This window comes from Rhinolophus ferrumequinum, chromosome 25 (genome assembly GCF_004115265.2).
Source record: "Rhinolophus ferrumequinum isolate MPI-CBG mRhiFer1 chromosome 25, mRhiFer1_v1.p, whole genome shotgun sequence".
In the NCBI taxonomy this organism is placed as follows: domain Eukaryota; kingdom Metazoa; phylum Chordata; class Mammalia; order Chiroptera; family Rhinolophidae; genus Rhinolophus; species Rhinolophus ferrumequinum.
This window is the reverse complement of record NC_046308.1, coordinates 25,150,645-25,167,316: the sequence shown is the minus strand read 5'-3', so window position 1 is coordinate 25,167,316 and position 16,672 is coordinate 25,150,645. Positions and strand designations below refer to the sequence as shown.

The 16,672-nt window shown below is 42.7% G+C and overlaps 1 protein-coding gene across 2 annotated transcripts in view; it reads left to right on the top strand.

Moving 5' to 3' along the window:
* The window catches only part of SIAE (sialic acid acetylesterase), a 36,302-nt gene extending 20,430 nt beyond the window's left edge, over positions 1-15,872 (top strand). The window contains exons 5-10 of one of the 2 annotated variants that reach the window (XM_033098517.1): positions 2,573-2,750; positions 4,142-4,251; positions 4,823-4,956; positions 11,864-12,021; positions 12,994-13,186; positions 14,578-15,872. In XM_033098517.1, coding sequence (XP_032954408.1) covers positions 2,573-2,750; positions 4,142-4,251; positions 4,823-4,956; positions 11,864-12,021; positions 12,994-13,186; positions 14,578-14,826 — 1,022 coding nt within the window. In that variant the 3' untranslated portion in view covers positions 14,827-15,872. The remainder of the gene's footprint in view (positions 1-2,572; positions 2,751-4,141; positions 4,252-4,822; positions 4,957-11,863; positions 12,022-12,993; positions 13,187-14,577) is intronic. The other variant, XM_033098518.1, reaches the window with a different exon arrangement.
* Positions 15,873-16,672: the final 800 nt, after the last annotated feature.

Sequence of the window (16,672 nt, the reverse complement as noted above, 5' to 3'; positions counted from 1 at the left end):
TCTCAGGTATTAATTCATTCAACAAATATTTGAGTGCCTCTTACCGTGTTTCTCTGAAAATAAGACCTAGCCAGACAGTCAGCTCTAATGCATCTTTTGGAACAAAAATTAATATAAGACCGGTCTTATTTTACTATAATATAAGATCAGGTATAATATAATAAAATATAATATAATGTAAGACCTGGTCTTATATTATTTGATATTAATTTTTGCTCCAAAAGACGCATTAGAGCTGATTGTCCACCTAGGTCTTATTTTCGGGGAAACAGGGTATGTGTCAGGTATGGGTCTCAGTGCTGGGGGTTTAACAGTGAGTAAAACAGGCAAGAACCCCTGATCTCATGGAACTTGCATTCTAGAGCAGGGAAGTACAGAAAATGAATGATAAAATTAGTTAATTATATATGAAGTATCTGATACTATTTAGTATCATGCTATCTGAACTCTCCCTATAAGAACTTGGGAACTAAATTTATTTCGGTAAGTTTGTGGGTGAATCTTTTGGTCTATGAACTCTTACTACATGTTATCCAAAACTTAGGAATCAGTTAGATTTGGATAATGTGTTTGTACCTTGCTGTCAGCTGACTTTCACTCTCTGACTTCAGAAACCAAATAAATTTGGAGGTATAAGGGATAGGTTAGATGGAGATTCGTGCTGATGAGACAAAATAGATTGGGAGGGGGGCAGCAGAGACTCTTGGGTTTGGGATGGAGAGTGGTTTCCAGTTTTGAGTGGCCATGGAAGCTCCACTGAGAAAAGCGACATTTCAGTAATAACCTGAAAGGGGTGAGACGACGCAGGTACGTGGGGAAGAGCGCAGTAGGCCGAGTCCGCTCACATTTCCGGTCTCTCCTGCCTCTTCTGTCTGTAGCTGGGAAGCTTCCGTGAGTTGAAGGACTCATGCAATTAGATTGGACCCACCTGGATAATTCAGGACCCTCTCCCGTCTCAAGGTCCTTTACCCCAGTCACACGTACAAAGTCCCTTTAGCCACGCAAGGTAACATATTTACAGATTACAGGTATTAGGGTGTGGACATTTTGAGGGGGGCCTGTTCTGCCTACACACCATCTCATTCGCAAGCATTTTCAAGTGACTTTCCATCTTTACTCCCCAGTGCGACTCCCGCCTCCCCTCCAGCCTTCTGTTCCTTTTGTAATCCATGCTCCAGGCGAACAGGTTCAGAACTTTTCCTAGCCTATGTGCCGTTTTATGTATTGGTTCTTCTGCCTCGAATGCCAGCTCTGCTTACTAAACTTGTGTCTGTCCTTCATGGCTTCCCCACCCCTCTCCCCTTTCCTCTTACCTTTTATCTCTACCTGCTCATCGGTGAATCCAGCCTGGTAACGGTCACGCACAGCCACCCCACACCAGCCGGCGAACATCTGCTGACTCTCCGTTAGGTACCAGATACTGAATAGGACGAAGTCCTTGCCTTTAAGTAGCTAATAGTTTAGTGGGATAAGGGGAGCACTGCATAGAGTATCATGGAAGCACCAGGGAGGAGTAGGCTTTGAATGATTTGCCTCCATGTGCTATTCTTTCTTGTGCAGTTAAAACCCTTTACCACTTGTTTGTACCTCTTGAGGCACTTAACCATATTTTGCCATGTATTTTGTTCAACTGAATAGATGTCTGATTCCATAGACTATAAGACCTGTGAGGAGAGGTTCCATGTTTCTCCATATTTCTTTGCTTGCTGTGTCCCAACCATCTGGCTAAGCACTTAGTAGGTGCTTAGCACTTAGTGCCTGGCACTTACTAGGTGCTCAATCAATTTTAATTGACGTGAATTCCCACGCCTACTATCAACTTTTTTGAGTTCCAGGACTGTATTGAATTTGAATCTCTAATAGGGCCAAGCCAGTGACTTACACATAGTAAGTAGTTCTTTAATATATATTAGGATGAATGATCCCATCAGTTTTTTTGTGTGTGTGCGTTCGTCTTTTCATCAGCTTTCTTCTAACATGGAAGTTGCCCACTCTGGTCTGTGCTGGTTACTGGGCTGTATGGACAAATGAGCTAGACTATACTGAAAATTCAAACACTGGTTTTGGTTTCTGTTGCTCTCCCTTTTGGCCAAACTTCCCGTCACTTACTTGTCCATGTTTTCATGACCATAACTGTAAAATTAGGTATAAAACTACCCAGAAAAAATACAAATTTCTTCTCGACATGCTCCCTACTTGCTTATTCTCTTCCACAGAGCTGAGGGGAGACGAAGGTGTGGCAGGAGGAGAAGTGTAGGTGAGGCTAGTATAGGGACTCAGTGACCTTCCTGCCCCTCGCCTACTGAGGAGGACGATTAACAGTCCTCGATTCTCAGAAGCCTGTAAGTGACGGGGGAGCTTGATGGGAAGCATCCTGCCTGGCGAGGTAGGGAGCTTCGGCTCTCTGCTGATGAGACAGTTGCCCCTCGATCTTATCCTACTTTTGGAAAGTCTTAGAAAGGAATGCAAGGGATAACACACACCCGTTCTTCTCACCTAGACCCATCGTGTACCTACAGTATCCATCTGCTGTTTCCCTGACTCTTTCTCTTTAACTGTTTTCTCTGAACAGAAAACTTAGGCCATGGAAATTTCGAGTACATGTCAGCAATGTGCTGGCTCTTTGGGCGCTACCTGTATGACACGCTGCGGTATCCCATTGGGCTGATCTCCTCCTCGTGGGGTGGCACACCCATTGAAGCCTGGTCATCTAGAAGGTCACTGAAAGCCTGTGGGGTCCCTAAGCAAGGGTAAGATAGCATCCTCTAGAGAAAGCTGACCAGGAAATTATACAAGAGAGAAGGACCATAGTCTCCTTTGGGGAGTCAAGTATGTATTGAATGTCCAAATATGTATTAACTTATTCCATGCACAGGGAAAGTATTATTTTCACCATCATCACCACCACACTCATTTGAGAATATATTAAGAAGCAATTATGATTCTTTTTCTTAATAATAATAGTAGATAATACTTACTGAAAGCTTTATGCCAAAAAATGTTGTAAGCAGTTTATATGTATTAACTCACTTAATACTCACAACAGCCTCTTGAAATGTTGATACTATTAACACATGTAGCTAAAGATACTAAGTCTGAGAGAAGTCGAGTAACTTGCTCATGGACGTGACCAGTAAGTGGCAAAGTCTAACTTCAGTGTCTGTCTCTTAACCGCTGGGCTGTATCACTTACAAGCATAAGCAGCCTAACGGGAAGAACAGATACACATGTAATCAAAGAGGTGCATAGCATACTGATCAGGAAAGCACACTTAACACAAGCTGGATCCGGAAGAATGCTTGGTGGGGCTGGGGATGTGTGTGGGGAAAGGACTAGTTACTATTACTAACAAAGATTGACGATATGTGAACTGATTGCACAGACACTGTCTCATCAGTTCTGGGCAGGCCTCTGGGGAGAGGGTGGACTTGAGCTCTTAGTTTAGCTTGGGTAAAGGCATGTCTGTGGGGGAGTGAAAACATTCAGCGCTGGAGCCGAGAGAATTGCCTGTGGTACAGTGGGAGGAATCTGGAGCCAGGCTTCCCATCTCTGAGGACATGGCAGGGACAATTCCAAGGGTGTGGGGAAGTGGGCGTTTCCCTACACAGATGCTGTGAGTATAAATTCATACAAGTATCCTACAGAGAAATGTAGGAACACGTTCAAAGCCTTAAAAAAATTGCCTTTTGACCCAGCAATTTCATTTCTGGGAATTTATCTTAAAGAAATACTTAAGCCTGTATGCAATGATTAAGAAAGAGAATCGTGGCAAAAGCTTAAAACAATCTATCCATTGACTGTCTATCCATTGAGTGCAGGTTAAATAAATTTATTGCCCGAGTGAGAGATTCATAAAAAAATATTCGTCCTCTCTGGTTTTAATGACCTTATCTGGAAGCTGGGATGGCCTACTTTGAATTCGCAGAAAACTGACTAATACACTTATCCTGGGAAGAACCTGGAGGTGAAATTCAGAGACTGTTCACACGTTTACTTGTGAAACAGAGTGGTTCAGTTTAATTCTGTGTTGCTTTCATCAAAGTTGGCCACAAGTGAAAGTTGGATAGACGCCCAGCTTAGGGATCATGATATGATCAATTACTACCTTTCTCGTGACACTTGTGCATCTTATTGATTTCAGGTTCATTTTGTCCGATTTTACAGCTGGTCCCAGTGGGCACTCTGTTCTCTGGAATGCCATGATCCATCCACTGTGTAATATGACTCTGAAAGGCGTGATATGGTACCAGGGTGAGTGTTCAATTTGCTGTTTCTCCATTGTATCAGTTAGCTTTGCTGCGTACACACACCCCATCCTAGAATTTAGTGACTTAAAAACAAGTTTATTTAGGTCACTATTTTGTGGTCTAGCAGGGTGATTTTTCTGGTTGGACTGTTTCAGCTAATATCTGCTGGCATCTCTTAGGTGTCTTTGGCCACTGGCAGGTTGTCTAATGGCTGGATGACCTAGGATGACCCCTCCCTCATGTGTGTTGACTGGGAGCTATCTGCTGGGTTGTCGGGGTTCTCATGTGGCCTCCCATCTTTCAGCAAGCTAGCTCAGCTGTGTTTATTATTTCCATAGCAACCTCAGGGCTCCAGGTGTATCAAGAGAGAACAGACCCCCAAACTGAAGCACTTTCCAAGCCTCTGCTTGCATCATGTTTGCTGATGCCCCATTGGCCCGAGCAAGTCACTAAGCCAATCCAGAGAGACTATAGGAAGGCCCACTTCCTAAGTGCATGGCTAGAGGCTGGGGAGTAATGTGTGGCCATGTTTGCATCTACGCCAAACTCCTCTGACAGTGTGGACTGTTTTTTAGGGGAATCCAATGTAAATTTTAATAGGGACCTATACAATTGCACGTTCCCTGCACTCATTGAAGACTGGCGTCAGACCTTCCACTATGGCTCCCACGGGCAGACAGAGCGTCTCTTTCCATTTGGATTTGTCCAGGTATGTGTCGAGGGGAAGAGGGTTTGTGGACTTTGGTGTGGGAATGTGCTGTTGAGATCTCTTTCCTGGAATCCATATTCCTTTCTTTGCTCTCATAGCTGGCTGGTCAAGAACTGAATGTAAGACTTAATTCATCTCAGTTCACTGATGGGACAATTAAATCTTTTTAAAAAGTTAATAAGTAACTAGTATTTCTTATTCAAAAAGCATTACATATTTATTAAATAAATACTAAAAAGATACACACAAAAAAGCTAAAAAGATTTATAGTTCCACAATCTAGAAGTAAGCAGACTTTTCTGCTCATGTATTTTTGAAATCAGACCCACACCATAATACTATACCATATCTTGCTTTTTCTCATACTGTCATATTGTGAACATTTTTCTTCAGGTCAATAAATATTAACCTTAGGCACGATTTATAATGATTGCAGAGTATTCTGAAATATGGTTGTATTATAATTCATTTCACTAGTCCTCAATAGATGGTTGCTTTAAACAGTTTGCTTTTATAAGCAGTGGCAGGTTTATGTTTCTTGTAGCTGAATCATTATACATGCTTAATTATTTCCGTAAGACAAATTCCAAGAAATGAAATTACTGGGTTAAATTGAATACTTGTTAAGGCTTTGAACATGTTCCCAAATTTCTCTGTAGAAATTTATGACTTTGTAATAATGTATACTCCTGGGAACGTGTGAGAGTGTCCACTTCCCTACACCCTCCCTCACTTGGTCTTCGTTATCCCCGCCACTCGGTAGAATGAACCTTGTTCTTTCACCCCCAGCCCGTCGCACCTGCTCTTTGCCTGGAAGAATCTTTCTCTCCCATACTTTCCTCGCTAACTTTTCATCATCCTTTAGGTCTCAGCCTGGAGATCAGTTAGGAAGCCTTCTGTGACTGTCCGAAGTCTGGGTTAGAAACCCCCTTCACCCCGACGGGGGATTCCGTAACGCCCTTTACTTCCCTTTTTACTCACCTGTAGGTTGCACACATGACCATATTGTCCTGGGTCACTTTTATGTCCCCAGTACCTAACTGGTTGGCACTTATTAAATATGACCAAACACACAAATAAAAAACATAGCAGGAGAAACCATACTTTTAATTAGTGGTAATTAGTCAGAAAGATTCTGCTTTCAGCATTGCCTAAAAAGAATATTTAACGAAGTTCAGTGTGCCTCACGTATTCATAGGACCCCTCCGAGACCTCGACTTTGTAGTAGGATGGTAGTTCTTCTGACTTTCCTGGAACATAGGAAGTTAAACAAGTAAGGTGTTACAAAAACGAGGCCCCACTCACAACATAATAATGGAATGGGCTTTAATATTTGAACTGGATATAATACTTCTAGAGAGCTGCCTCTGACTGTTCACGATACCTTCTTCCAACCATCCGCCCATCTCCTCTACCTTGTCCTACTTTACCATACTTTTTTTAGGTAAAATTTTTATAGACACTCTTTGCACTTATAATTACTTTACAATCGTGTTCTTTCTTACATTTATTTTGACTTTGAAACAAGATGATTCTGCTCATTATTATCAAAATAGCAACTCCTGTCACCAGCTCTGTGTTACTGTTGGTGGGACTACATTTGGATTTTTGAGGCACTTTTTTTTGTCTCTTGGTCTGTGTATATGGTGATTTGAATGTGATTTCAGCCAACTCAAACTTAAACTATGTGTTGAGTGCTTGTTATATGCCATGAACTGTGTGAGGTGCAGAAATAACATGAATCGGAGACCTGGTCCTTGTTCTTAGGCCTTACAATTTAGTAGAAGCCCCTTAGTCTCTGGGCTTTAACTCCATCATCAAAAATATGTTGGTTACTTGTGGAAAACTGGGAATATAAACATTCACCTTTAAAGGGAAATATCCAGCATGACAATATAATGGTTCAGAGCATGGATTGGAATGAATCTGCCTGAATTCAAATCCCAGCTCTGACATTTCTTTAGCTATGTGATTTTGGACAAGATACCGAACCTCTTTGTTATTTGAAGTATTAAGTGAGTTAACCCACGTAAAGCCTGGCACACGCCAGATAATGTTAGTGTTTGTTATTAACAAGAGAAGTCAGAAAATCTGGAAGGACAGTTGGTCTGTAAGGAAAGATGAGCTGGCTTTAGAGAAGTGTCAGGTCTGAAATGATGGTTGCAGTAACTGGAGCACAGTTAGAGATGAAGTCCTCAATTTCAGTGGAGAGACCAGCGCCAGACACTTGTGTCTGAGAATTACTCGTAGAGAGGTGACCTGAAGTGTGGGAAGGAAAGCGAGCAGGAGGCTAGAGACTGCAGTCCTTAATACTGTGCTTTCTTAAAAGGGGTTTACAGGGCCAGTGGAACAGACTGCACACTACAGTATGTTATTTGTATAGTCCTCTGAATGTGGCCACTTTTTATTCTTTGGCTATTATATGCCTTCATTAGCAGCAATATTTGTACTAATCACCATGAGAGACTGGACAGCACCCTACTAGAAGATCTCAGATTAGGAAAAACACAGGAATTCGTTTGGTTGTGGAATATGCTGGTGCCCCCATGTGGCCAGTGTGTAGTAGTGCAGCCAGTGAAATGGAGTGGAGAATTGCTGCAGGAATTCTCAGCCAACTGCCATTTTGAGAAAACTTCCTTGGCCTTAGTTAACATTTCTCCTTGTTGCGCTTCAGGCCGGTACATACCCTAGATCTTTCTGGTAGCTTTGTTGCTCTGATCCCCATCATGGCACTGACTGTTAAATATGGTCTTCTGGGTGTCATGGGGGAACCAGTGGAATGACCCATGGATCTTTCTATCCCATTTTCTAGTTTTCATGAGATTCCATTGTGAAGCTTCAGTACCTCTTATTATTTCATAGATTAAAACCGATTTGCAAGAGATTTTAATGAGAGAATTGGAAATATCCCTTACGTTCCGTAGTATATCCTTTATTCCATATCACTTCTGCTGTTGTTATTGCAGCCTCTCCAGTGTTTTCCTGATGATTTTCCTGTCTTCTTGGAATAACTCAAGAAGTAGGAAAGGTCCTCTATTCAAAGCTTCACTTGGCCACATTTGTAGGGATGGTCTCAGGTGTTTCCTGGGCTATGTGACTGGGAAGAACAGTGTATTCCTAATGCAGCTCCTCTGATGGGGACAGAAATTTTGGAATGGAGTCTGAAGACAATATGGTTGCCTGCCCAGACTATTTCCTAATTTGTGGTCTGACCTAACTGCTAGATCATGGTTTGTAAAGAGAGATAATAGATTGATACCTCTCATTGACTGGAACTAGGGCTAAGAATAAGGTGCAATGTAAATCAGAGAACAGGGTGATACAAAGAGCAGAGAAGTAAGGAAAGAAGAAATAGTGGGACCACATGCATCACAGTAATATGACATAATTTTTCTGAGAGCCCTCTGTCCTTTGCAGGAGTAGGAGTCTATTAACTTTTAGTCTAGATGAAAGCAGATCCTATTTCCTTACCATGTGTACAGAATCTGACTGCTCCTACGCGAGTCCAAGCCTCCATCATCTCTTCCTGAATTATTGCCTCTTTACTGGTCTTCCTGCTTCTACCTTTTCTTCCCCTTTAGGACATTCTCAATATATTAGTTGAAGTGATCCTTTGAAGTGTGTGTCACATCAGAAGGCTCCATTGGTTTCTTCTTATGACTGAGGTTAACCAGCCAGCCATATGTTGTTTTATCTGTTCCTGCTTCCTTTTGCCTCTGATTTTCTGTGCCTGGCTTAAGCCACTTCAGCCACACTCTCTGCCTTACTTTCTTTAAGCATACTAGGTATACTCCCGCCCCAGGGCCCACCATTTTCTTTTCCTTCTGCCTGGAAAGTTCTTTCCCCAGTATATTAGTTTTCTATTGCTGCATTACAAATCACTGCATATCTAGCAGCTTATTATCTCACAGTTTTTGTGAGTGAGGAGTCTGGGTATGGATGGCTTAGCTGAGTCTTCTGCTCAGGGCTGCAGTGAAGATGCTGGATGGAGCTGGGGTCTCATCTGAGGCCTAGGGTTTTCTTCCCAACTCGTGTGTCTTCTGGCAGAATTCATTTCCTCGAAGCTGTAGAACTCATGGCAGCTTACTTGAATGAAGGCCAGCAGGAGAAAATCTCTGACTTCCAGGCCGTCTTTTAAAGGGCTTATCTGACTGGGTTGGGTTCCCCACAATCCTCTTCTTTTTGGTTATCTTGATGTCACCTGATAAGGGACCTTAACTTACATCTGCAAAATTCCAAGCAGATAATTCAGATGTTACAGATTCTGCGTGATGGATATCATTCTTTCTCTCGTGCTCCATGTCCAGTTGGCTGCCTGGCTCTGCCAAGTTTATCCTTCAGATTGCCTTATTTCGAGCCATCCCATTTCCAGTACTATCCTCTAGGTTGGACCTTTCTCCTTTGTGTCTAGAAGATCACAGTAGCTTCCGAACTAATCAGTCTCTCTGCTTTCAGACTTTTTTCCTTCACAGAACCATTTGTATGATCATTGAAGTAGTCTTTTGAAAGTCTTTATATCATGTCAGTAATTTCAGTGACTCTCTAATTTTTTTCTATGTAATAAAAGTATGCTTTATTGTTCTTGTTGTCATAAGTTAAATCTTAGTACATACTATTTTTCTAAACAATAACTATATGAAGCTTAGGAATAAATTTTATACAAACACACACATATAGGTATGTACATACATATGTATGTTTTCCCACTATATTACTATAATATTTGAATTGTATTAAATGCAAATGTCAATACAACTGAGCATACTTTTAAAATATGTTCTATAATATGAGCTTTTTGTGCATTTAAAGCATTAGTTTCTCCTCTTGGGATAGGCTCTAGAATTATAAAGACACTGGTTAGCTTAACTTAGTAAGTTCTACTGGATTGTCTTCCAAACTCTCCTGAACTTTTTTATTAGTTTCAGGTGTACAAAACAACATAGTGATTAGACATTTATGTACCTCAGAAAGTGATAACCCCAATAGGTCTATTACCATTGACACTGTACATAATTATTACAATATTATTGACTATGTACCCTATGCTGTCCCTTCATCCCCGCGATTATTTTTTTAAAATTATGCTTGAAATTCAGTATTACTTTATATTAGTTTCAGGTGTACAGCATAGTGGTTAGACATTTATATAATTTATGAAGAGATGCCCCCAATAAGCCTAGTACCCATCTGACAGTAGACATAGTTTTTAGTGGCTCTCTAATTTTTAAATTGAGGTGAAATTCACATAATATAAAACTAACCATTTTAAAGTGTTCAGTTTAGTGGCATTTAGTATATTCACAGTGTTCTGCACCCATTGTTGGTTCCCTGTTGTTTATTGGACAAACTCCCTCCAAACACTTGCCTCACTATCTTTCCACCCTTGTCTTTCCCACAGAAACCCTCCACTTTAACTAGATTGCTGTCTCTCAAAACTGCCTTTGTCCTTCCTACCTTTGCATCTCATAAGGTTCTAATATGTGACATATGAGCAGTCTAATTTGTAGTGACTTCTCATATTTTCTATACCCATCCAAATTTTTTACATATTCTGAGGATGTATTTTCTTATAATAATAAACTTTGTTCTAATTTAGAGCTACCGATGTAGTATTTGATCCATGCTATTGTATACTGTTTTTATTAACATTTCTTATGTTCAGGTCTGTCCCCCCAAAAAAGCTGTGAAGTACTTGTACCAGTTAGTTACTGCTAGGTAACCAACCACCTCAAAACTCCATAACTTAAAATAACTTTTATTATTATACCTCACATGTCTGAGTAGCTGGGGGTTGATTGATGTTGGCTGAGCTTCACTGGACACTTTCATATCTCTGTGGCTCAACTGGGAGGGCTTTGCTCCAGTCCCAGCTTGGCTGGAGTGGATTAGCTCTGTTCCACCGCTGTCATCCTTCTCTCGAGAGTGGTGGGCTAGCCCAGGCATGCCGTTTTCATGGTGATAGCAGAAGAGCAAGCGGAACCATACAAGGTCTCTTAAGGCTAGGCTAGGAATTGACACACCATAACTTCTGTTTCATCTGTTGGCCAAAGCAAACCACATGGCTGAGCTCAGAATCAAGTGGTGGGGAAATGCATACTCTTTCTCTTGATAGGAGAAACCACAAAGCTATGTGGCAAGAGGGCATGGATATAGAAAGATGTATAGAATTAGGGTCTTTGATGCAATTTGCCACATGCTCACAGGCAGATCCCTCTGTGCTTTCGTACAGTGCCTAGCCCTGTGTTGTATACAGATGTGTCTGTTACCTATTGCTTTGCAGGAAACTACCGCAAAACTTAGTGGCTTAAAGCATCAGCCATTGTTTTTGCTCATGATTCCGTGCGTCAGCCAGGTGGGCTCACCTGGGATGACTCACCTCTGCTCTATGTGATGTCACCAGGCTTGCTCACTGGCTGCAGTTTAAACTGAAGGATCTGGGAGTCACGTGACTGGCCCCTCTGCTGGGATTGCTGGGACATTTACAAGTATCTCCCTCACTGTCTTTCAAATTCCAAGGCCCCTCTCTCCACATCATTTCTCCAGCATGGTAGCTGGATTTTGTTTGCCTGGCCATCTCAGGGTTCCAGGAGAATGAAATCAGAAGGCAGGAGCCTTGAGGCAAAGACTCAGAAGCTGCATAGCATCACGTCTGAGCATTCCGTTGGTCAGAGAACATCACAGGCTGAGCCCAGCTTCAATGGGAGGAGACAGACTTCTCGTGATGAGAGGGCTGGCTGAGTTACACACTGTGGCAGGTGGGATGAGAGTGACAGGCTCAGGAAATACCTGCTGAATGACCACTTTGAACAAATGAGGAAAGTGGAACTGGGGTCTGCTTGTGAAAAGGACTCCAGTGTAGGATTCTGATGCAGTAAAATTCTGATACAACAATTTCTCTCCTTCCTAGTTGTCTTCAGTTTTGTCCAGTGTAGCCTCAGACGATGGCTTTCCCCAGATCCGGTGGCATCAAACAGCAGACTTTGGCTATGTCCCCAACCTAAGGATGCCCAACACTTTCATGGCTGTAGCTATGGATCTCTGTGACACAGCCTCACCTTTCGGCAGGTATCAGTGCTTCTTGGGCGTTGTTTGAGTAGTAATCATGTATGTTCCTTGTCTGAGGCCTCACTGTGACGTTCACTTGTGAGGGGACAGAGAGTTGGAAGCATTATCTACCATCATTTACACTGGGGTGTGCTGCAGTAAAACAAACAAACCCTTCCACCTCTCAGCCTTGATGCCACAAAAACTTACTTCTTTTTCTCTCTACATGTCCAGGGGTCACCAGAGAGGCTTTGCCATCATAGTCGTTCACAGATCCAGAGAGACAGAGGCACCAAGTTGATCTGTGCTTCCACTGTCCCCTTGAAGTCCCACACTGGCAATTAAATGCTGCCCCTGGAAGCAACACAAGTCACTTCTGCCCACTTGCATTGGCCGAAGCAGTCGTGTCGCCGTCCCCAGCTTCAGGGAGAGCAGGAAAGGGGCTTCTGCCATGGACTCAGAAGTGGAGCACTGGTAGTTGTGAGTGGCCCCGGTGACTGTCACATGCTAGCTGTAGGATACGAGGGGCTTTCAGATGTGACATGCAGCCCAACACACAGCGTCTGGATTATAGTAGGAGCTTGAACTAATATTTATTTATTTTTGAATGAGTAGATATTTATTGAATGAACAAATAAAACCTGGAGGGGACCAAGTAATGAACAGCGATGAAACATAGGGTATATTGGTTGGAATGGTTAGCTCTCCTGGGTTAGTTCCAGTGCCCACTCTCCCTCCCTCCCTCCCTTTATTTCTTCCTTCCAAGTCATCTCTTATTTCAAGGTTCCCAACCTATAGAAGACCCAGAGCCCCATCTATGGTTACCATTCACTATTTATCTTAAGCTCACTAGCCACTGATCGCTGTCTATTAGATTTAGTCAACTTTATTCTCACCTTCTTGAAGGGTGCTTGTATATTACTTGCTTTTTTTGAAACTTGGTTATTATAAGAGCTCAAACCCAAAGTTTTCTCCTTGTTGTTTATCCTGTAGCATCCATCCTCGAGATAAACAGACTGTGGCGTACAGGCTGCACTTGGGGGCCCGTGCTGTGGCTTATGGTGAGAAGCTGACCTTTCAAGGGCCACTACCTGAGAAGATAAAGCTCTCAGCTGTCAAAGGGCTGCTCAACATCACGTATTCCCAGCAAATCCAGCTGCAGAGACAAGATGACAAGATATTTGAGGTGAGAAGAATAGCAGCAACAATAGGGGTTCTTCCTGTATTGAGAGTCAGGATTTTCTCCACAGGGACACCCATTTCTTGAATTATAACATGCTTGGGAGGCAGATGTTGGTTGGTGGGGGGCTGAGTGTGTCTCAGAGGGGCTAATAAGCAGCTTTTCATTCACTTAGAGGCAATTGTGGTAGCCAAGTCAATTAAGGAAGGGGAAATGAGTCCATATTAAAATATTCTTCTTGTATTTTCCCGCCCAGAGCAACTATCTTTGCTCTGGGCAGGGCCCGCAGCTTTATGTGTAGGTTAACTATTGAAAGGATCCTTGTTCCAGAATATTTCGCTTATGCCTGGATGTCTCTATGTCACACTATCCTAAATTCTGAAATTCTTTTGGGTTTAGTGTCTCCTTTGAGAGGCTTAGGCTTGGAGATTCGTAACTTAGTGTGAATTAATGTAATGAAACTATGTTCTTCTAATACCTACCAAGGGTCATTCCACTGTGGAACTGGGGCTATTGATTAAAGAGGTTCTTAGGAGTCTTCTGTAGTTGGGGGTGGAGGCATTCCTAGATGGAACATTTCTTAACATGAGTGTCTGCGAACCATGAGGTCATTTGGCTGGGGTGGGGGTGGTATATGAAAAGAGGGTAGCGGAGGAGATGAGAGTATTTAAGAGAGACTTTAACCACCTGGGAGTTGATCTAGGGCAGCTTCTCCTCTGGAATCCTGACTACAACATCCACTTGTCTCAGGTGCTTAGTCAGCGCTTACCCTCTTAGCTTCTGGATCCTGGGTTTTCGTGAATTCTAGCTCCCAGGAAATTTCTGCACCCCGTGTTCTCTGCTCTAGTCAATTGCTGGCAGTGTGTCCATCATCGGGACCTGGGGTCACAGTCGGGATCAGGTCAGAATTTAACCCTTGGGTACTGGATCACTTATGTTCCCTTGCCTGGATTGCTTCCTGACTTGAGAAGGGCTTACTATCCGCAGTTCCTTTGTGCCCCGACGTCATTCCTCAGCAATTGTCAGTGCCAAAGCGGACCTGCAGCTGGGCTACTTCGCTCTCAGATTCCGGCTTTGCTGTTTGGCGGGAGGCTGACAGCAGATGTTTGGGGGGGAGCCTTCCCAAGATCCTGGGTGTAATGCTTCCTTGTCTCCCTCAGTAGTTTATGTTTTAGTGGTTTAAGTTGTTTATTTCATCACATGAACATCTGTTACCAACCTGTGGCTGTACTGAGCAGACCCAGCCTGGACTGTTTTGCTCTGGTTACTGTGGGAAGTGGATCGTTGGCTAAGAGTGGCTCCTTCTCTCCCTTACAGTCTGTCTGAAAGAGCAGTTCCCAGCCCCTCGCACATCCTTCTACCTGACCTGACCTTCCTATTTATGATTCTCTTATTAGATCTCATGTTGTGAGGACCATCAGTGCAAGTGGCTTCCAGCTCCCATGAACACTGTCTCCACCCAGACCCTGGCACTGAGTGTCAGTTCTTGTCGTGGCACTCCAGTTGCTCTCCGCTATGCCTGGACCACATGGCCTTGTGAATATAAACAGTGTCCCCTGTACCATCCCAGCAGTGCCCTGCCAGCTCCTCCCTTCATTGCTTTCATTACAAACCAGATGCAGGCAAATCACAAGGTTGCTCAATGATTTCGCTGCAGTATGAGCATATCTAAGACGTAAGTGTGGAACCTTTAGATTTGGGCATTTAGGAGTTTAAATGATGACAACTGTTGCTTTTAAAGGAAATTAACAGGAAAGCCTCGTTGGAGAGCTCCCAGCTAGCACGTGGCTGTTTCTGTACTCTGAGATGAGCCAGGGCCGGCAGACGAAGAAGTGCCTGTCCTTGTACTCCCGTTAGGCTGGTGGCTGTACTGGACTCATTCCAAATCACAAGCACACTGACCTGACTGTCATTCACTTCCTCGTTACTGAGAGTGAAATGCCGGACACTTTGTCCCCTTACATCCAGAATCGTGGGAACTAGGGTTGGAAGACCTTTCAAGGCCAGGTAGGCCAGCTAGTATTTATGTGTTTTCTTTCTCTCTTTTTTTTTTTTTTTTTACAAAATCTAACAAGTAGTTATTGAATCTCAGTATTAAGTTTCCTTTCTGAATTTCCCAACAGTTTTTCCTTGTGTGGAACTGAAATCTTTCTTCCACTACTTGAGTCTTTCAGATAACTGAAGATGGTCCTATAAACAATTCTGCTGCTTCAATCTAAATAATGATAATGTGAATATTGAAAGCTAACAAAACAGAACCAGATGCAGGCGTCTTGGGAGGTGCTGCCCCAGAAAGGCACTCGTGCTGCCAGTAACAGGAGGGTGGTGGGGGTGGATCACAAGCTTATGAAATATGACAGTGGAGGTCACTGAGAGGCTAACAGGTCATTAGAATTGAATATAAATCTCAGGCTCTTTTTAGGTAGAGGTTTAACTATATAAAGGATAATCCAGATGGAAGAAAAAAGTGAGGCTGAAAGGAAAGCTACATAAGCATTTAGAAAAATAATTCAGACGGGACAGCTGTGCAAGGCTTTTGTGTGTACTATTAAGAATCATAATGCTAAGCTTCTGCACAGCAAAAGAAACCATCGACAAAATAAAGAGGCAACCAACTGAATGGGAGAAGATTTTTCCAAACAGTGCCTCCGATAAGGGGCTAATATCCAAAATATACAAGGAACTTATGCAACTCAACAACAAAAAAACAAACAACCCAATTGAGAAATGGGCAGAGGACCTGAAGAGACATTTCTCCAGAGGACATACAAATGGCAAATAGACATATGAAAAAATGCTCAACATCACTAATCATCAGAGAAATGCAAATAAAAACCACAGTGAGCTATCACCTCACCCCAGTCAGAATGGCTATCATCAACAAGACAAATAGTAACAAGTGTTGGAGAGGCTGCGGAGAAAAAGGAACCCTTATCCACTGTTGGTGGGAATGCAGACTGGTGCAGCCGTTATGGAAGGCAGTGTGGGGGTTCCTCAAAAAGTTACAAATAGAATTACCATATGACCCAGCAATCCCTCTCCTGGGTATCTACCCAAAAAAATCTGAAAACATTTATCCATAAAGACATGTATGCTCCAGTGTTCATTGCAGCTTTATTTACGGTGGCCAAGACATGGAAACAACCAAAACGTCCTTCGATAGACACTTTCTCCAAGTTGTGGTATATATACACAATGGAATACTATTCGGCGGTAAGAAAAGATGAAATAGGACCATTTGTGACAACATGGATGGATCTTGAGAGTATGATGCTAAGCGAAGTAAGTCAGACAGGAAAAGCAGAGAACCATACGATTTCACTGATGTGTGGTATATAAACCAAAAACAACAAAAGAACAAGACAAATGAGAAACAAAAACTCATAGACACAGACAATAGTTTAATGGTTACCAGAGGGTAAGGGGGGAGGGGAGAGGTAGATGAGGGTAAGGGGGATCAAATATATGTTGATGGAAGGAGAACTGACTCTG